The sequence below is a fragment of the Ipomoea triloba genome, chromosome 2 (assembly GCF_003576645.1).
Source record: "Ipomoea triloba cultivar NCNSP0323 chromosome 2, ASM357664v1".
Lineage (NCBI taxonomy): Eukaryota > Viridiplantae > Streptophyta > Magnoliopsida > Solanales > Convolvulaceae > Ipomoea > Ipomoea triloba.
In genome coordinates, this window is record NC_044917.1 from 10,838,958 (window position 1) to 10,859,889 (window position 20,932).

At 36.5% G+C, this 20,932-nt stretch overlaps 4 protein-coding genes across 5 annotated transcripts in view; 3 read left to right on the top strand and 1 right to left on the bottom strand.

The window, feature by feature from the left end:
• LOC116011265 (SEC14 cytosolic factor) overlaps positions 1-1,792 on the top strand; it is a 4,303-nt gene extending 2,511 nt beyond the window's left edge. For both annotated transcript variants that reach the window (XM_031250817.1, XM_031250816.1), the window contains 7 exons: positions 55-132; positions 258-311; positions 485-544; positions 628-723; positions 869-970; positions 1,050-1,130; positions 1,211-1,792. In XM_031250817.1, coding sequence (XP_031106677.1) covers positions 55-132; positions 258-311; positions 485-544; positions 628-723; positions 869-970; positions 1,050-1,130; positions 1,211-1,540 — 801 coding nt within the window. In that variant the 3' untranslated portion in view covers positions 1,541-1,792. The remainder of the gene's footprint in view (positions 1-54; positions 133-257; positions 312-484; positions 545-627; positions 724-868; positions 971-1,049; positions 1,131-1,210) is intronic.
• Positions 1,793-1,896: 104 nt separating this feature from the next.
• LOC116011264 (WEB family protein At5g55860-like) lies at positions 1,897-4,526 on the bottom strand. Its single transcript, XM_031250815.1, has 2 exons — positions 4,371-4,526; positions 1,897-3,746 (listed from the first exon to the last, which is right to left on the bottom strand). Exons 1-2 carry the CDS (start codon positions 4,524-4,526, stop codon positions 1,926-1,928), a joined length of 1,977 nt encoding a protein of 658 aa, XP_031106675.1. The 3' UTR covers positions 1,897-1,925.
• A 3,164-nt stretch (positions 4,527-7,690) lies between these two features.
• Positions 7,691-11,138, top strand: LOC116011039 (cellulose synthase-like protein E6). The gene is made up of 8 exons (XM_031250538.1): positions 7,691-7,993; positions 8,250-8,568; positions 8,658-8,798; positions 8,899-9,030; positions 9,112-9,324; positions 9,402-9,626; positions 9,876-10,223; positions 10,430-11,138. Exons 1-8 carry the CDS (start codon positions 7,716-7,718, stop codon positions 10,976-10,978), a joined length of 2,205 nt encoding a protein of 734 aa, XP_031106398.1. The 5' UTR covers positions 7,691-7,715; the 3' UTR covers positions 10,979-11,138.
• Positions 11,139-15,610: 4,472 nt separating this feature from the next.
• LOC116010741 (zinc transporter 11-like) lies at positions 15,611-16,672 on the top strand. Its single transcript, XM_031250255.1, has one exon. The coding sequence runs from the start codon at positions 15,611-15,613 to the stop codon at positions 16,670-16,672; it is 1,062 nt and encodes a 353-aa protein (XP_031106115.1).
• Positions 16,673-20,932: the final 4,260 nt, after the last annotated feature.

Genomic DNA, 20,932 nt, shown 5'->3' on the forward strand with positions numbered 1-20,932 from the left:
ATTTTTTTTTTTTTTTTTTTTTTTTTTTTTTTTTTTTTTTTTTTTTTTTTGCAGAAGCCAATTATCCCTTCTGAGTTGTACAGGGGAATTAGGGAATCTCAGCTTGTAGGGATGTCTGGATACTCAAAAGAGGTACTTGTATAAATCTGAAATCTGAATTATCAAGATGTACGTTATTAACATGAGAAGTATGGTGCAACTTACTGATACTGATGCTTTCATAAGTTCTTCTCATGTTCTTTTTCTTTAACTTACAGGGCCTTCCTGTCATTGCAGTTGGTGTGGGGCTCAGCACATTTGACAGAGCATCTGTAAGGATACCCTTTCTTGCTTGATATAGTCTTGTTAATTTTGGCTTTCAGAAAATCTATTATTACCATAATTTAACCTCTGCTTCCATTCTATCTTATTTTTCTCCAATTAAAGTCATTTTTTGTTTCTTTTGATATTTATAGATTTTTTATTTTTTATTTTTAATATTAAGGTTCACTACTATGTTCAATCACACATACAAATGAATGAATATCGTGACCGAGTCATCTTGGTGAGTACTAATTTCTATTGATGTAGATTCTAAAGATCATTAAATAGCTTTTTAATCTTAACTAATTGATTCTTATCTTCTAGCCTTTTGCAACAAGAAAGTTTGGTCGGCACATTAGTACATGTATAAAGATATTGGACATGACTGGTCTTAAGCTTTCCGCTCTAAATCAAATTAAGGTATCTTTCATGTTTCTTAACATGGTTATTACTTTTAATTGACATCCTAAAAATCCGTATTTGTATTTCATTAACTATTACACTCTGATTGTTCCCAGTCTGGTTGTCAACTCAACCTTCTTTTTTTTTTTTTTTTGGTTTTCAGCTAATGACTACTATCTCTACCATTGATGATCTTAATTATCCCGAGAAGACCGAAACATATTACATTGTTAATGCACCATATATATTTTCAGCATGCTGGAAGGTTTGGCTCTATATGTGTATTTCTATTAGTACTAGGGTTTGTATTGCAACTTTAGCTAATAATTATTAAATGCTTGCAGGTAGTGCGTCCTCTTCTACAAGAAAGAACGAGAAAGAAAGTTCAAGTGTTGTCAGGTTCAGGAAGAGATGACCTATTGAAAGTATGGAACTGCTTACTCTTTTCATAAAGAAAGTTATTTATTTATTTATTATTGGAGTATAATTCTTAACTTGATTTCAGATAATGGATTATGCATCTCTCCCTCATTTCTGTAAAAGAGAGGGCTCAGGGTCTTCTCGGCATTCTAGGAATGGTACCATCGATGATTGTTTTTCCTTGGACCATGACTTCCATCAGCAGCTTTATGATTATATTAAGCAGCAAGCAGAGCTTGTGGAGCCTGCTGGACTAATCAAAGAAGGGTCGTTCCATGTTGCTGTCCCTGAACCAGACCCTGATGATGCTAATATTGCTAAAACCTTGGCATCAGAATTTCAAAGACTCGGGGAGAATGGCATTTCCAAGTCGTTCCGTGAAGTTAAGATCAACGGTGAGGTCAAAGCTGAATAAATGAGTGCATATCATTGACAATACAGTTGGGTGACTGTTCTTCAAAATCCTGGGTATTAGATGAGAGGATTTCACTAAGCTTAGATATGTTGTAGTATTACTGGCTTGCATCATCTCGATGCTGGAGTTAGGATGTGAACTTAGAGTGAGATAATCAATCATGTTGTTTGAATATGCTATGGATGATGGTCATATTTTGGCTCTCTTCTGTTGTGAAATAGCCTATACTGCTTATTTGTTGACCATTCGTAATTGTTGGTTTTGTTGATTAATGTTTGAACCTCTAATGAACAGATTGTTACTGGTTTACTAATTTAACAAGCCCAAGAATGTACAGACACCAGAACCCCCTCAACCACTGAATTTTCACAAGATGTGTTCACAGTTACAAATCACCATACAGATTTTCTCTGGGCAGATAAGGAGAACCAACCTGTACTTGCCTTGTCCTCCTAGGAAGCATGTCACTGAAATTACGCAATAGCACTTTCTTTGCCACAGATGTCTTTGACTTCTCGGTCTTTGGCACAGATGTCTTGGACTTCTCTAATTTGCGAGGGTGCCTCACCTCTGGTAAGTTCTGTGTTTGTGATTCAATGCCATCTCTTGTGGCTTGCCCTACATTTTGGTAATTATGAGGAAATGATTCAACTACCTTCTGTGTTTCTGCCAGAATAGAGTATGTGGCTTCTGCTACTTTCTTTTGCTCTCTTTCCCGCCATCGTCTGAGCTCTCCTTCCACTACCGTTTTTGCAGTCTCATCCATTTCCGCTCTCTTCAGAGCCTCCTGAGTAGCAGTTCTCATATTGTCAATCTCCTTCTGAGCAGCCAACAATCTCTTGAGAGCTCCATTTTCACTTGCCCTTACGGCCTCCACTTGAGCCATTGCAGCAGCCACTTTCAATTCGGCTAATCTCTCTGATTCTCCGACTTTCTGGCTTAAGTAGTCGAACTCATCTCTTGATATAGTAATTTGGGCACCAGGCTCGGGAGTTGAGGCACGCGTAGCACTAGTTCTCTCTGACAAAAGTTTAATCTGATCTAGAGCCCTATTCTCGGCTGCTTTTGCTTCTTCAGCCGCTTCCAATGCAACTTTAAGCTTCTCTTCTGCTTCTTCTGATGTAATTCTGGCAGAATCAGTCTCTTTCTTTAGCTCTTCCGCTTGTTTCTTCATTTCATTTGTTTCACTTTTGGCGTTTTCGCACTCTAATCTAACCTGCTCGATAGTAGCAATCATTTCTTCAGAAGGGCGTCTAGCTTTGGACTCTTCTGCAAGTGCTCTTTCAAGCTCAGACTTTGCTCTCTGAAGTTTGGCGTGCAGATTCCCAGCAAGTGATTCGGTTTCTGTTTCCTTCCCCATCAGCTCAGAGTGTTCTTTCTTCACATTCTCTAGTTCCAATTTAAGGTCTGCCAGGTAACTTCTTAGTGAGCCCTCCTCTTCACAAGCATTATGCAGTGACTCCTTAGCATCTTTAAGCTCTGTAATAGCATCTTTCACCGAAGCAAGATCCGAGGACCTTGCACTATCCATCTCCTTTCTTAGAGCTTCGATTGCAGATGTGGTTTGGGCTAGCTGAATTTCGAGATCTTTTATGTGGGCAGGGTTGACCTCTTTTCTCAAAGAGGTTAACTCCTTAGATAACTCCCCAAGTCTGGTCTTGTATGATTGCCTCTGGACATCCTTCTCAGCATACACTTTTCCTTCATCTTCCTTAACATGCAAACTAGCAAGTTTTAGCTTCTGAATCGACTCCTGTAATGTTTCGATTTCTCGGGAAACCTTGCCTGCTCTCTCCATGCTAGCTTTGGTGGCTATCTTAGCTTCTTCTGCTTGCCTGTGTGCTTCTGCTTTTTCTTCGGCTGATGCATCACAGTTGCGACGCATATTTCTAACCTCCTCTTTTGCTGCATCGAGTTGAGCCATTGCAGCCTTGTACTGTTCTCTAGCAGTCTTCAAGTCTACCTTCCAAGAACCATCCTCTACTTTGGAGTGGCTATTGTTTGCTTCTTCTGTTGCCTGAATTGCAGAATCCTTTGAATCACAAACAACCTTAAGCTTCTGGGTCAGATCCTCAACAGTTTTGTTGACACTTTCAAGCTCAGTAAGTGCTTGGCCTTTAGTAGTTTCAACATTCTTCAATTGTTCCTTCAATCTGGTAACCTCTTCCTGAACCAAATGCAGTTGTCTTTCCTTTGGCAGCAACCCCTGAAAGCATATCAGGCTACTATCTAATTAAGTAATGTTACCAGTGATCACATACTGGGAACGAGACGACTAAGGATAAAAACTTGTAATCACAAGGTCATGAGTTTGAATTCCATCTTTCTTGGTTTGAGTCGGTCAGCTATATGCAACCTAGGCTGGTTTATTTCTTTGTGATCCTTTGCCGGTTAGGGTCACAAGACTGGATTTATCCAATGAACACTCTTGAGTAGTGATTACGGGTTTTCCTCGTTCCCTAATTCTTCATACAAAGTTGACATTACTGCATGGTTGCATGATTTGTACAAAGTACGAACTCATGTTGAGCATATATATAATATATAAACATGAATATGCATTCCATCTATCTGCATAGACTTTTAGAGTTTTAGGGACACGTCATTTAATTTAGTATCAGAGCCAATCTCACCCAAGATAAAAGAGACTATTATCCACATGTTGTCTAGAGCTTATAAAAAAATAATCAGTTCGCACACGTGAGGGAGCGTGTTGAGCATATAATACATTCATAGACAGTTAGACACACAATTTGGCAAGCAACAGAGAAAAAATCTTCTGCATCTGAATCAAACTTCTGATCTAACTTGGCAAATAATGTATGTGTACCTCTGTAGACTGGTGCTTGGGTTTCTTGATTGCAGGAATGTCTCCACACAAAGCAGCTTCACCAAATAAGGTGACAGCATCCTTCACAGACTGGAATGGTGGTTTGGTGTCCAATTTCGGAGATCCTGACGTTTTGCTACTGTCTTTTGCAACCATACTTTCCAATTCTACCAAAACTTTATAGAATTGCACCAATGCCCTCAAAATTATATACTATACACACAGAAAAACAACTACTGATGATCAATCAATGCCTGGAAGAACAGAAAAGAGGTGAAGAAAACAATGTTATTGTTGGGTGAAATTCAAGATTCCAGAAAAAGACAAGAGGAATGAAAATCTAAAAGCGTTTTATTTATTTATTTTTTTTCAATGAAATTTGAATCTCTTGGAAGAGAAATTTTATGAATATATGCATTTAGCAGCTGATCAGGGAAGAGAGAGAGAAGAGAAAAGAGTGCCAGGTCAGCGGATGACGCCGTCCAAGGGTGGGGCTGAGGAACAGGACGAGGAAGAGCAGGAATAGGTAGATATGCGTTAACTTAATTGCACTTTTTACGGTAACAAAACAAACATGATATTATGTTTCTTATAATTTCACTCACACCCTCCTTTGCCTTCATTATTATGAAACTACCTGATGTTTCCATGGACCGCTTGTAAGGTGAAAATTTATTTAGGAATTAGTGCATTGCCATGAGTTGTGCACCATTTCACTTACAAGTACATTGCTACGTAACCCTCGTGGTAAAGGCGAGTTCACTGGTTTATCCCATAATTCGACAATCTAACTCCATCACTGGCGTTGTCTATGGGGAGCCTGGACAAAAAATTTAAGGCCTTTCAACATAAACCTACGAAAAAGCAACTTTTAAAGGAAACATGTGATAGGATCAAGAAAATTTAGCTTGAGAAACAAGAACAATACAATTGCCAACGTATTAGGAAGGGGAGCCCTTGAAAAACATCCTCCCCAAAAAAGTGATTTACGTCAACAATTAGATTGCATGTCCAAAAGCGAGGACCTTAGGGAGCACCTGCAGTACTCACTATCCAGAATGAAAACCCTAAAGAATCTTGAGGAAGAAGGAGAGCAATTAATAGCCATGCTTATGATGAACCCAGGATTACAATATTAGGTCACTCGGTTCATAAGTGATCCTTCTAACATTGCAATGGTGGAGGGAAATGACCAAATGCTAGGATTGACGGAGGAGAAGAGGAAAGTTAATAAAGTTGAAATCATAATAAAACCTTTCAAACACTGAGGGGAAAATTAAGAGTCCAAAGTTAATCGAATATGACGATGGTAGTCCCCTTGATAGTAGGGTTGTACATAACTATACCCGCACGATATTTCAGCTCTACCCGAAATCTGAAAACCATGACAAAATGGGTATTCGAATCTAAAATCATTCACCCAAATCGTTAAGACGAGGAAAATTTAGGTTTGAGTTTTTGGGTTGGAGGCTAATTTTAATACCTTGATTCGTCCGAATATGAGAACCTATGATACACGTGTAATACGTGTGTGTGCGCGCGCGTGTGTGTCACACACACACACACATGATGATATGTTGTGACCTCTAACCCTAGTTTCATTTCTTCATTGTTTAGTGTAGTTAGTTGTGTCTCTCTCTCTCATCTCTACTCTCTTTTCTATTCGACTCGATCTTTTAGTCCTTCACTTGTAATCAACTTTATAATAAACCCAACATTCACTTGAAATCATTAATGTGAAAAGCTTATTTTTGGGAGGAGGCGACCAAAACTGGTTGCCTTTTCCGTCCCTTGTGGAGGCGACCAAACCCGGTCGCCTTCTCCATCACTTGGAGATGGCGACTAATTTAGTTGCCATCTCCAGTTGTCGAGAAGGTGATCGACCCTTCTCCAGCGACGTGTTGGTCGCCATGGTTGATTTTCACCACGCTGGACAACCTAGTGACCTGTTATTACAAGTCAGTAGCTAACATGTATTTGGGTCTTGATGCACTAAATCGACAATTCAGGCATAACTAATAGACTAAAATCGCCATTTTCTCTTTTAAAAATTAAACCATTTGTAGCTTTTTTTGGGGGAGATTTTTTACTGTCTTAAAAGAAAAAGAACATGATCTGACAGAATAAAGAGAAAAGAAAAATTCTTGCAAAATTATATATATGACGGTAATAATGTGTTACCGGTATATTTTATTAATATAATGTAAGAGTACAAATAGTTCAGTATAGTAGTGTTTTCTTAATAGTGAGTTCAGCTTAGTAAATGTTGCCTGTCCCTTCTACAAGTGTGAGCGTCATTTTATATTCTGAGTGCAACGACTCTCCGTTTCACCTTTATTGTTTAGTATTAATGTTGAGTAGCCGTTGAGTAACTCCTCATCATTAATGTGCAGTAATGTTTGTTTGACCTCAATGCTGGGGAGCCGTTGAGTGGCTCCTCATCATTAAGGTGTAAATGCCTATTTAACGTCCATTCATCTGTCTTCGGGTCCTGCCCATATCTCCGGGTCGGGTACCTAATTACCCTGTCACCTCGTCCATCAATTGAAATAACCCCACCGATCAATTGAAATCCCCAAAACCCAAAATTACCCCTCAAATAAATACTCTCCCCTATTATCTGGCTTAAAAATAGGTATTTTAACAAGTAATTCCTTTTAATCTACACCATTGATCTAATTATTTATAAGGCCAAGAACTGTGCACATGGACTCATATAATAAGAAGGACTCATTTGAATAGTAGTCTATATATATATATATATATGTCTATATATATATATATATATATATATATATATATATATATATATATATAAAAGTATGTATGAGACTTGAAAAATGGAAGTAATTTTTTATTCATTTTTTAAAATAAATTTCCTTATTTTTCAGTTCAAGAAACAAAAGTAAAAAAATAACTTTTTTTATTCCTCTATAATTTGAATCTTATTTTAAGGTAAAAAAAAAGCATGGTAATTGGATTTAATATCCAATAGTAGGGTTGAAAAGTCATGAACCACACACGTCTCATAAATATGCATTAAAAAAATTAAAATATTATAATTTAGGGATTAAAAAGATAATTTGTTTAGAAATAAGACAAATAAATTGTTTTCAAAAAAAAAAAGACAAATTAATTAATATAATTTAATAAAGCGGTCACACCGCCATAAAATCACAAACATTAAATTCTTCTGCTAAAAATCACGGTCATCTTTCTCAGCCTAGATTACAAGCACAGATTTTTTTAATAGACGCAGTATATTATATGGTAAAAATAAAAATAATATTATAGCATAAAGTATTTGTATGTGGTGCTGTACAACTCTAGTGGAGCAAAGAAGAGATGGGTGGGGAAGAAGAAAAGCAGAGTGTTGAGCTTCCACTGTTTGAGACAAAAGCAAGGAAGGGAAATACTGTTTACAAGCTGTTTTCACTAACAGTTTTCTTGGCTATCTGTTCCATATGGTTTTACAGGTTTACACATATCCCAACAACAGGGAGATGGGCATGGATTGGAATGTTCATTTCCGAGGTTTTGTTTGGTATTTATTGGATCTTTACTCAGTCTGCTCGCTGGGATGTTGCCTACACTTTCACCTTCAAAGAAAGACTATCCCTCAGGTCTTCTCTCTCTCTTTAAGTTGTTCTAGAGCAATATAATTGTTCCTTTTCAGCAGAAGTCAGTAAAGGCCAAGTTTACTCAATTACTAGAAATTGTTGGACAGAGGTCAGTAAAGGTCAAGTCCAGCACTCAGCGTCACGAAAAAGTGTAACTGGTTTATAAATAAATAATATTGTTGCTATTAGTTATAACATTTGGCGTAAGTGATAAGTGTTTGATCATAACAGATCGAATGGTCTCACATACATGTTGCAGATACGAGGAGGAGTTGCCGGGGGTGGACGTTTTCGTGTGCACAGCAGATCCCATTTTGGAGCCGCCAACGTTGGTGATTAACACTGTCTTATCAGTGTTGTCGTACAATTACCCCCCTCACAAGTTAAGTGTTTACCTCTCAGATGATGGAGGGTCAGAGTTTACGTTCTATGCTCTTTTGGAAGCCTCTAAATTCTCTAAGTATTGGATACCCTTCTGCAAGAAGTTTAAGGTGGAACCAAGATCCCCAGAAGTATACTTCTCTAAAAACATTGATGGACACGACCAAATGTTTGCAGAAGAATGGTCCAATACTAAGGTAAGGTTTTTGTCTTTGTTTCTTAAGTATCTTTATCTTTATTTGTTTGTTTTGTTGTGCTCCAATCCTAGCTTTTGTAATTCCTTCAGAAATTATATGAAGAAATGAGAAACAGGATTGAGGTAGCCATGGAAAGTGGGAGAATTTCAGATGAAATAAGGAACCAACACAAAGGGTTCTCAGAATGGAATTCCAAAACTACAAAACAGGACCATCAGTCAATTGTTAAGGTAAATAGCCAACCTTTAATTTGTTCTTCATATGTAATGGTATATATATAGAGAGGGAATTGAAGGATTGCAATTGAGATCTTAACTAACATGATTTCAGATTTTAATTGATGGGAGGAACAGCAAAGCTGTGGATGCATATGGGAATCAATTACCAACCCTTGTCTATCTGTCGCGAGAGAAGAAGCCCGGAAAACCACATAACTTCAAGGCTGGATCAATGAATGCATTGGTAACTAAAGCATTTGGTGTTTTATTTATGGAAACTTTATCTTCTTCTAGGCTTAATACTAGAGCAACCGAAACTTTGCAGATAAGAGTGTCTGCAGAAGTTAGTAACGCGCCTATCATCCTCAACTTGGACTGTGACATGTACTCAAACAACGCAGATGCAATAAGAGAGGCGTTGTGCTTTTTCATGGATGAAAAACGAGGGCACGAGATATCGTTTGTGCAGCATCCACAGCGCTATGCTAATATTACCAAGAATGATTTGTATGGAAATGTAGCCCGCGCAACCCATGAAGTGAGTGTTAGTCACAGAAATAGTCATGTTGTCTGGCTTCGCGTGTAAATAATTTTTCAGGTATTGCTGTTTTGCAGATTGAGCTTGCATGTTTGGGTAGTAATGGAGCCGCTTTGTTCTGTGGCACTGGATGCTTTCACAGAAGGGCAAGCCTTTGTGGAAAGGAGTACTTTAAAGAGCACAAATATGGATTGAATGGTGGACAGGAAAAGATGAATGATGGGAGCATTGAAGAGCTGGAAGAAGCATCAAAAGTTGTTGCAAATTGCAGCTATGAAGAGGGTACTCAATGGGGAAAAGGGGTCTGTCTCTTTCTCTTCCTCTTTCTCCTTATGCACAAATAAGAATATGATGAAATGCGCCCAGTTGGTTCCTGAGTGATAGATTGTGGGTAGCCCTGACAACCGACAGCCGTAGGGCAGGCCCCTTGTGGGCACCAGACACTGGTCTTCCCACTTAACGGCTAGGGTGTGGGGCGCTGGAATTTCACCTTATATGAGCAAGAAAATGATATGAATTTATGTTTATGTAATTCATTTTTATGCTTGCAGATGGGGCTAGTGTATGGATGTCCAGTGGAAGATATAATCACAGGTTTAACTATCCAGTGCAGGGGATGGAAATCTGTGTACTATAATCCTAAAAGATATGCCTTTTTGGGTGTTGTTCCAACAACATTGGAAGTTGCTCTTGTTCAACATAAGAGATGGTCTGAAGGCATGTTTCAGATTTTCTTCTCCAAGTATAACCCCTTCACATATGGGTATAGAAAAATAAAATTGGCTGCTCAAATGGGATACTGCATTTACCTCCTCTGGGCTCCAATCTCCATTCCTACACTCTGCTATGTGATTCTCCCTTCCCTTTGCTTGCTTCATAACATCTCCTTATTTCCAAAGGTACCCACATAAACACAACCCCTTTTACTTCATTCTAAAATATTTTCCATCTGGGACAACCCAGCCAATTTGGTCAGGCTGGCTGTTGACTTGGTAACTATAATGTTACTGGCCTTCTTGGTTTGAGCCAGTCAGCTATGGAACTTAAGCTGGTTTATCTCCTTGTGGTTCTTATTTCAAACGTTCTGAATTGTTGTGTGCTTCAGGTAACGAGCCTTTGGTTCCTGACTTTTGCATACGTTTACGCAGCCAGGAATGGGTATGGATTAGCAGAAGCGTTGAGTAGCGGGGAGACAGTGAAGTCATGGTGGAACCTGCAAAGAATGTGGATGATTCGGAGGACGACAGCATACTTCTTTGCATTCTTTGATACAGTTAGCAGACAGTTAGGATTCTCAGAAACTGCATTATTCACTGTCACAGGTAAGGTAATGGACAGCGATGTTGAGAAGAGATACCAGCAGGAAATCATGGAATTCGGGAGCTCATCATCCCTCATGTTCACCATTACATCCACGCTTGCATTGCTGAACCTGTTGAGTTTCATTTGGGGAGCCATGAAACTGGGGTTCGCCCCGGAATTCCTCCCACAGGTGAGTCTGAGTGGGGTGATAGTGATGGTGAATATGCCTGTTTATGAAGCACTTTTCATCCGGAAAGACAGTGGAAGCTTGCCATCATCGGTTCTTATAAGGTCTCTACTCGCGCTGTCTGTTGTTTGTTTGATGCCTGCCTTCTTCCCAGGCAACGCATAATGAATTGTAAGACTGTTTCCTTGAATTTCAACTGTGTCTACTGTAATATTCGAAAGCTTAAATAAACAGCATTGCTTTCTAATTGTTTCCCAAGTCTCTGCACATACAAATCTTCAAACGTTGTCAGCATAACACGAGGAGAAATTTTCCTCTTTTATTATTATTATTATTATTATTATTATTATTATATTTGAGTCTGTCTACTTATGTACATCACCTCAATTACCTACACTTCACCACAACTTATTTCATCAAATCAGACACTCATGCATGCCTGCCTATAACAGCATCCCCACTTGATATTCTTATCACTTATCACAAACATTTTTATTCGAGTATAAAAAATAAGAATTGCATTTGTCTTAAATTTATAGGTGATAATTTACATTAAATCATTTTTTATTAAAACATCAATTTTGGTCTAAGTATTATTATGACATGACTATTTTTGTTCCTTTATCAATAAAACGGTTTAAATATCATTAAATGCAAGAACATCTTTGGTCCTTTACTTCATTCTACATTTTGCGGTTAACGAGGTTTGATTGAAGTTATTTACAATAATTTAATTTTTCATTATATAAAGTTTAGAATAATTAGCATGTAAAGTTTATATATTTAGAAACTACATTAAAAGTATTATTACATACAAAAAATCAAATTTAAAAATTATAAGAAAATGCTACTAATAGAAATAAGCAAAGAAGAAAGAGTTAGTTTGACTATTGAATAGTAAGTATGACAAATAAAATAGGATAGAGGAAGTATGTACTAAGAGTCGCTCTTTCCTTTATCATACTAGTTGAGAGGAAAGATTGAAATGTTATTCAACTCAAATTGCTGCATTAAAAGAAATCTAAAAATGTAGCACATATTTTGCTTGTTTCATGGTTCGATTACATACTTTTCAATAGTATTGTTACAGCGGATTGACCTACCCCACCGCGGACCTAATTTTTTTCGAACTTTTGTGGGCCGCCCGCCAGACCCGCGGGTTAGGATTCATGCAACCCTAGTCCGCCCCACACTGGTTGACGGGCTCCGCAAACTTTTCTTGTTTATAAAAAAAATATTTTTAATATATATATATATATATATATATATATATATATATATATATATATATATATATATATATATATATATATATATATATGGGAATGGTCAAAGATTGAATTCACCGACTAGCTTACATTTTTTTTTCTCCTTTTTTTTTATAAAAAATTAATAGTAAGATGTATTATTTATAATGTATTTTCTATTTTAATTATATCAAATTAATTATGTTTTATATTTTGTGATAATATTTTTTCTATAACATTTTGATTTTTCGTCTATATCCAACGATATTTATATCCCTAAGTATTTCATTTTTGTCTCGCTCTCTTCTATTTTTCCTCCTCCTCCTTTTCCTAGTCATCTCCGCCTCCGTCCATGGTGGCAATGGCGATGACAGTTCCAATTCTGACGTCGAATACTCACCCCCTGAAAAGCCTAACCTGAGACCTCGGTCCTTGATTCTGGTCAATATATCCTTGATTCCATTATTCAATCCTACAATGAGTCTTCACAGAGATTGTATACTTGCATTTGTTAGTTGGAAAAATATAGTATAAAAATGACATTTTAAGTGGTTATTTTGTGATACAAATATACGTGGGATTCACCTCCAATTTGGTTTGGGTTAAATTGAATTTGAGATTTTCGTAGTTAGACGAAGAGATTGATATATTGTAGGCTCAAAACAGATAATGGGTGAATGATAAATTAATTATCAAAATAGACCCTTGGAAAATGTGATAAAGCTTTAAATAACTTTTGTCCCACATTGGTTAGGGAAGTTCGCACCACTATTTATACTCCCGCCTTTCTAATAAACATCTCTAGCCCGTAGAATTTGCAGCAACAGTGCAGGGTGGCAACAAGTCAACAACAATTAGATCATATTAGAGCATCCTTACTAGTTGAAGATATTTGGTGGTTTTTTTGGTGTCCATTAGGAAAGAGAGTAGGAGGAGGGAAGAAGCAAAAAAAAAAATGAAAAAAGAAAGAAAAAGCTGACAGCATCAGAAAAAGCAAAAAAAATAAAAAATTTACCGTTGCATATTTACGCGCCGCTGCACGCGCCAGATCTGTAAATATGCATTCATTTGCAAAAGTGATAAACTTGAAAAAAAAAACCATCTCACATTAGTATGAACCCATCCCAAATTATTGGCAAAAACTTGTGTAAGACCGTCTCACCATCCCAAATTATTGGCAAAAACTTGTGTAAGACCGTCTCACCATGAGACGGGTCGGGTCGGGTCAAGATGCAAATGTAACACTTATGTGCACAAATGTCATACTTATATGCTCAAATGTAATACTAATCAGGAATAAAATTTTTGTTACTTATTAGGGTAAATGTAATACTTTTAAGGGAAAATACAATACTTTTACATTTCGATTTAAAAGAATTACATTTTTCCTATAAATATGACATTTACATGGTGTTATATTTGCCCTTATTACAATACTTGTCAACATTACTTATTATGAAAAATGTATTACTTTTTCTCTTATAAGTAACAAAAATTGTATTTTTGATTAGTGTTAAATTTGAGCATATAAGTGTGAGATTTGCACATATAAATATGACATTTACATGGTACTTTGACTCGACCCGACCCGTCTCACGAATAAGGATCCGTGAGACGGTCTCACACAAGTGTGACCCAAATCATTTCATCTGGAAAAACTATACAATATCCACACTCCACAGATGTGGATGCCTTTAAGGGAACAGCAATTAGGAAACCTAGTCCAACATACAATTACCGAATCTTTGACGTACTTTCATTATTATAATATGCTGCTCTCTCATACCACCTACCTCCTCACCATTCTTTTAGAAATTAAAAATTATACTAAAAAATTCAGTTTGATTAATTCGGAGATAAGAATTTCGATTTGTGCCAAGATATGTGTTATTCGGCTTCCTCCTCAACTTGATAAAATTTGCCCACGCGTAAACTAAAGTGCTATCTTCTCTTTCTCGCCCTCTACCCTTACCCTTTAATTTCCATTATTCAATCCTACAATATATCTCCGTAGAGATTGTATACGTGTATTTGTTGAAAAAATAACATTTTAAATTGTTATTTTGTGGTACAAATATACGTGAGATTCACTTTCGATTATGAACGGATCAAAGTGTATTTGATTCTTTGTAGTTAAATGAAGAGACTTATATATTGTACGCTCAAAACGGATAATTAGCGAATAAAAAAAATTGGTATTGAAGTAAATCTGTTTGAATTGAAAAAAAATGTGAAAAAATTTTAAAGTAATTTTGTTCCAGATTGATTAGAGAACTTGAGATTGTACCAATCAAGTTATGTGTCCCAGTATTTAGGTTACAAACGGAGGGTCCCAGTACTGCATTGGAATTTTTTTATTTTTTTTTTTTGAAATAGGATTGGAAATTTTTATTTTCAAAAGAATTTCCAATCCAGTACTGGGTCCCGTTATTTAATTAGGTGACAAACGTAGGGTCCCAGTATTTACAAAGGCAAACGCGGCTCACTCTTGTCTCTTGCTAAAAAAAAAAACGCTTGCCATCAGCCTTTTGGACTTGTTTGGCCCACAATAGGTGACGAGACACCCTCTAAAACTCTACTGTTCATGTTAAGTTTTCGCACTTAAATTCTACGTAGTATTTTGAAAACAAAACCCTTATTTTTATTTCTCCCTTATTTATTATTTCTATATATTTGCCAAAGACCTTGTGATTTAGTGGCACTGGGTTTACACTCCCACGTGAATGATAGGAGTGAGTTCGAGCCTCAGTGGAGGCAGCTCTCACTTTATCTTTGACGTACAATTAAAAATATATTCTAAGAAACTTTGTTTATAAATATTAAATAATCCGTGCTGCTTTCTCACCTGGCCTCTCACCATTCTTTTTAGCTGATCTAGTAATCCAAACATAGCCTTAGTATGCTAAACGATTATCTTCACTTAATTAGTATGGCATGCATTCGATATGATTTGATCGAACATCATATATCACGTCCCGGCCCTTTCGTAGTATATATAATCCACGCAATTGAACAATCAATCAACCTTTAACTTACATGCAATTCATGGATTCATTCACGATATGGAATACACCATTTGACTTACAAATCAGTACGTGCTTAGAAACTTCCAATTTGGTTATAAATAATTGCCTCCTCGCCATTCATATTAGCATAAAGCCTCTCTAATATAGCCCGTAGAATTTGTACCAACACTATTTATATAGAGATGTCGTGCAGAAAAGGTTTGCCACCAATTCTTGTATTTGAGCCTTTAATTTCCCCAAAAGTAGTCCAAGGTCCAAGGTGGCAAATAAATGTGGCAACTTTTGTTTTTGAGCCTTTCCCCAAAAGTCCAATGTTACATTGTAACAAATAGATTATACTAAGACTTTTCCCCAAAAGTCCAAGGTTGTAACAAATAGATCATATTAAGACTATGAGACATGACATACTTTGGTTATTATATATATATATATATATATATGTACTCGTAGTGCATATGCTGCTCTCTCATATCACCTGCCTATCTACTCACCATTCTTTTAGAAATAGTAATATCCAAGTTGAAATGTCTCGCCCTCTTCTCTTCCCACCCCTCCTCCTTTTCCTTGTCGTCTCCGCCTCCGCCCATGGCGGCCATTATGATGACAATTCCAATTCCGACATCAAATACTCACCCCTTGAAAAGCCTAACCTGATGAGACCTTGGTCCTTCATTCTGGTCAATATATTGTGCCAGATTCTCGTGTTTGTCGGGGGAATACTCCCCTACTTTCTCAGGTTGAACGAGGGGTTCTTGGTGCGCGGGACCAAGTTCGCCACCACTGTGTTTCTGGTTACTGATAGAACTGTTCTGGTGCATATTTTGACCCATGCTAAAAAAAACCCGTTATTCTCGTTCATGGTCACGAGTTGTGGCTACCTGGTCGTTATGTTTGCTGGTGGTGTGATTTCTTATATTTATGGGAAGCAAACAAATACAAATGGGGGCTCGAATACACCCACCGTCGATCTTCAGCTCCAAGGTTTAATATTCTTTGATCTTTTTATTTTCCCATGCATTATGTATGAATTTACTGATCCAGGCCATATGTTGCAACATATATATATATATGCAGGAAACGTCGCCGAGGGTGGAAATTTAAATGGACAATACCATGAATATTTCTTGGCACTCGAGGACAGCCTGCCTCTGATTTTCGCGCTGTGCTTCCATTCAGTCTTTGAGGGGATTGCCACTGGAGTTGCAGGAGACACCAAAGCCGCCGGTGATGTTTGGACAATCTGCTTCCAGAAAATATTTGCCGCTGTTGCAATGGGAATAGCACTGCTGAGAATGATCCCGGATCGCCCGCTCTCCTCCTATATAGCTTATGCACTAACATTTGCCATTTCCAGTCCAACCGGCGTTTCCATTGGGATTCTGATCCACGCCACAACTCAAGCCTCTGTTGCGGATTGGATTTACTCTATCTCAATACACCTTGCGTATGGAGCTTTCCTATTCATTTCCATTAACCGTCTGCTCTCCAAGGGTTACGGACCTCAGCCGCCGGTCGCCGTCGATAAGCCTTATCACAACTTCCTGGCCCTTCTTCTTGCCATCGGAATCATGACAGTTAACATCTGATATTTTTTAAAACAAATATCAAAAGTAAACATTCATTCGTCTATAATCTAGTTGTCAGCTGTACTCTCTACTCTAGGGTCATATTCCAACATTTTCCACTAATCTGGGGCGCACCCTCTTCCATGTCAAGTGTGTTAGGAACGTATTGTACTGTGTTACTATATATAACTCTATAAGGCTTCAAATAGTTCTATAAGGGTTCACTGTGCTTAACACCTTATTTTGTGTATTTCTATAATTATTCAAGTCTCTAGTGGTCATCAATGGAACATGTGGGCGTGGATGGTAAAAAACATACACTACGCGCAATGCCATTAATTATAATAATAATAATATCCTATACATTCTTAACGTTGCATTATTAGCTGAGCTAAACCAACCAGTAAAACGTACACTGTAGCCGAACTTGAGCTGAGTTAGCTAACTAAGTTGACTAAACTAATTAAGCTATCAATACTAGTGTTGCAAAAATCTCGCCTAGATGCCGATTAATCCTCGCCTAGGCGTTAGGCGCCAGTCGACCGCCTAGCGTATCACCTTAAATGGTGGTCTAGGCGCCTGACCGGCTAGACGACCGCCTAAGCTCCGCCAAGGCCGCCTAACCACTGCCTAATCCGCTTAGGCGTTGACCGCCTAGTCTTCCTAGGTGTCAACTAGACCTCCTAGACACCGACTAGACCGCCTAGTCGGCCAATTAACTATTATTTTTTTAAATGGGTTATTTCACTCAAAACAACATTATTTTGAGCAAAATAACCCTAAATTGTACAAACTCTAAATATTTTTTTAGGGTAATATTTAATATTTTAGTATTAACTATTAAAATATTATATAATTTATAATTATTAGTCTTTAAAAATTAAAAATACTTAAAGAAAATTTTTAAAAATAAAATAAAAAAAATACACTGGCGCCTAGGCGCCGATTAATCCCCACCTAAGTATTTTAGGCGCTTCCTGAACGCCTAGCGATTTTTTCAACCATGATTAATACTATATGCGAGTTTCAGTTGAGCTGAGCTGAGCGAGCTAGATAGCTTTTAAGCTTACTGAACTAATTAATTAAGCGGTTGGGCAAGCTTTTATTCCTACTATAGCGTCTTTACATTTACCAACTCCCATCCTTCCTTTGCCACTGTTTTCCAATGCGTGATTGAGTTTTCTCAATTCGGACCTTATTCTTGTCACCTTGATTTAATGGGTGATTGATGACTTTTCTAGTCATATTTTTTACATTTAATAATTTTATCTAAGAAATAAATATTACACTAAATTTTGGATGGGTTCATATTATTCTGAGTTTATTACTGAAATGGTCCCTCGACTATTGCGAAATTACTAATTTGGTCCTCGACAATTTTTCATGCCCAATTAAGTTCCTCGACTTTGAAAATTTTAACCAATTTGGTCCTCCGTTTATTTTGCCGTTAAACGTCCGTTAAATCGGGACCAAATTGGTAACTTTTCTATAGTCAAGGGACCATTTCAGTGAAAAATTAATTACCAATTTGGTCTCTTGACTATAGCAAAATTACCAATTTGGTCCCTATTTAACGGACGTTTAACGGCAAAATAAACGGAGGACCAAATTGGTTAAAATTTTTAAAGTCGGGGGACTTAATTGGGCACAAAAAATTGTCGAGGACTAAATTGGTAATTTCACAATAGTTGATGGACCATTTTGGTAATAAACTCTATTATTCTTATACAACTTAAGGTGCGTTTGGTTCATGGGTTTACACACTTAGAAATGTTGGAATGAGAATCAAAATCATAGTTATTGTTTGGTTAACAACTTTATAAAACACAACTATGAGATTTGATAGATTACCCCTCCAATTAAAAATCGCATTCCTTAATTAAAAATGAGTATCATTCCATCTTGTTATTGGTAATCAAATTTTTAAATTTGCATGAGTACCATTAGATTTTTGTAACAGAACTCTTCTGCCACCAACTTCGTCGCCATACTGATAACGAATATTTCATTGCTAAATTCACATTTTGTCGCAATTATAGTAAATCATTATTACTTTTTAATATTTTGGTAATTATTACTATTTTGTTAAAATTCTAATGTTAGTATTTAAAATGTTAATATGCAATTATATTTATAAACAAAAGCACGGTTAAAACTAAAATACAATATAATTTGTAATATAAAAGTAATACTACTTTATAATTCAAAAAATTGAATGTTGTACTTAATACCAAATTTATGTATGAACAATAATATAATAATTCATTAAAAAAATCAATATCAAATTTAATCCGGTTGCGATGAGGGTGATGATGAAGCACGAGCTCTCTCACTAAGAGCTTTAATTTTAATCTTTGGTGCATAAGAAATTAAAAATAGAAGTCTTCAAATTCTCAATCTCATCTTGCATCTTTGCAGAATTAACCAAGTCCATAAACTTTTCTTTTCTTACTTACCATTTTAAATATCAAATATGATAGAATGATGTGCATCATCTTTCTGCAAGCAAAATAATAGCTTTAGATCACAAAGGAAGCAAAGAGCTGAGTAAAAAACAAATGAAAGAACATGAAGAAGATTTTTGAGACATGCATGCGTGTCACTGATAAATAAACCTAATTAAGGTACAATTGATAAAAAGGCAAAAAACACAAGCCTTGCCTGTTCATTAAGAAAGTGTGCTCAATTAAAAATCCCTCTGCACAACCTGCAAGGAAAGAAAAAGATAAACAAGGGAAAACTATGAATCAGAAGCATTTCCAATGAATTTGTGTGGGCCGGGATTTACACGCATGCAAGTAATGGCCCTTTGAATTCGACTAGCTGAAATTAGTGAAGGATTTTGAGATGACGTCTGTGGGACGCTAAAATGGTTGCGGAGCAAATGGGACCCAAGCTTAGGGCTGTTACGTTAATTGTCATCCGCCGACTTGTTTGATTATCATTTCAATGAGTTTTTTTCACTTTTGATCTTATGACTTTAGTGTTTTCGTCAATTTAGGTACACAACTTTCATTCCTGACATAATAGTACTTGACTTTGATTTGTTTTCTACTTTTAGTCCTTGACTTTGATTTATGCTTCAGTAGGTTGTTGTAAGTTGTAACAGAGTCCGTAATACTTAAAAAAAAAAAGTGTTATTTTATTACATTTTATTATATTACATACAATTTACTGGCATTAACGGAAAAGCTGTCGATACATATGAAAATCAATTACCAATCCTTGTATACCTGTCGCGAGAGAGGAAGCCCAGAAAACCGCATAACCTCAAGGCTTCATCACATCTCCTTATTATTGATGTGATGCATATGGAAATCAATTACCAACCCTTCCCTTTCCTTGCTTCATCACATCTCCTCATTTCTAAAGGTATACACATAATTACAACCCCTTTTATTTTATTCTAAAATATTTTCCTACTAGGACAATCCATCCAAATTCAGGCTGTTGACTTAGTAATCACAATATTACAAGTTCTACTCCAAGTTGAGAGTGGCCTATTGGCCTTTTTAATTAGTTTGAGTTGGACAACTATGGACAACTTAACCTGGAACAACCCCAATCAAATTGATTAGGTTGTTTACTTGTAAGACTATTTCCTTGAATTTCAACTGTGTCTAACTGTAGTAGTATTCGAAAGCTTGAATAAACACCATTGCTTTCTAGCTAATTGTTTCCCAAGTCTCTGTACATACAAGAAGGTTGGCTGGGATTCGAATTAGTGACTCAGTGGTTACAAGTTTGTATTCTTAGCCAACTTAAAGGCAAACTTAACTGATTACCTTCATCTCTCCTAATATTGTTTATACTAAGAATCAGGTGATAACTGGTTAAAATAAATAAATAAATAAAAGTTCAGGTGATAACTTTAAAAAAAATTAAAAAAAAAAAGTAAATTGCACAAGTTTTTAATTCATTAACTTAATTGTACAAACACACTACTTTAAACTTAGTATCATTTTTTAAATTTATTCTTTTTTAATCCTTAATAATCAATAACCACAGGTTGCTTTATACATGCAGTGGGATTGCCTGGTTTTCTACTTCATGGACTTTTTAGACATTGATAGAACTTATTGTGAATTGAGATGGTTTCTCATGTGAATCATTATATTGTTTTTATTCAAAGTACAATTGATTACGACATACAGTATGAACAATAAAGTAAAGAGAGCCCATTTGTGGCCAATTGAGTAAATTAAATTAAAGCATGATTTTTATACTTGAATGTCACAAATTTTATTCTTTTCAACGCCCTTTTGGTTGAACTCATCGTAC

What these genes read in the sequence shown, in the direction of transcription:
- LOC116010741 (XM_031250255.1), top strand. Translation starts at nt 15,611, where the DNA reads ATGTCTCGCCCTCTTCTCTTCCCACCCCTCCTCCTTTTCCTTGTCGTC.
- LOC116011264 (XM_031250815.1), bottom strand. Translation starts at nt 4,526, where the DNA reads ATGGTTGCAAAAGACAGTAGCAAAACGTCAGGATCTCCGAAATTGGAC. An exon ending in CCAAGCACCAGTCTACAGAG is followed by an intron (nt 3,747 to 4,370) that starts GTACACATACAT and finishes ATATGCTTTCAG; the next exon opens with GGGTTGCTGCCAAAGGAAAG.
- LOC116011039 (XM_031250538.1), top strand. Translation starts at nt 7,716, where the DNA reads ATGGGTGGGGAAGAAGAAAAGCAGAGTGTTGAGCTTCCACTGTTTGAG. An exon ending in ACCATCAGTCAATTGTTAAG is followed by an intron (nt 8,799 to 8,898) that starts GTAAATAGCCAA and finishes ACATGATTTCAG; the next exon opens with ATTTTAATTGATGGGAGGAA. An exon ending in CTGGATCAATGAATGCATTG is followed by an intron (nt 9,031 to 9,111) that starts GTAACTAAAGCA and finishes GAAACTTTGCAG; the next exon opens with ATAAGAGTGTCTGCAGAAGT.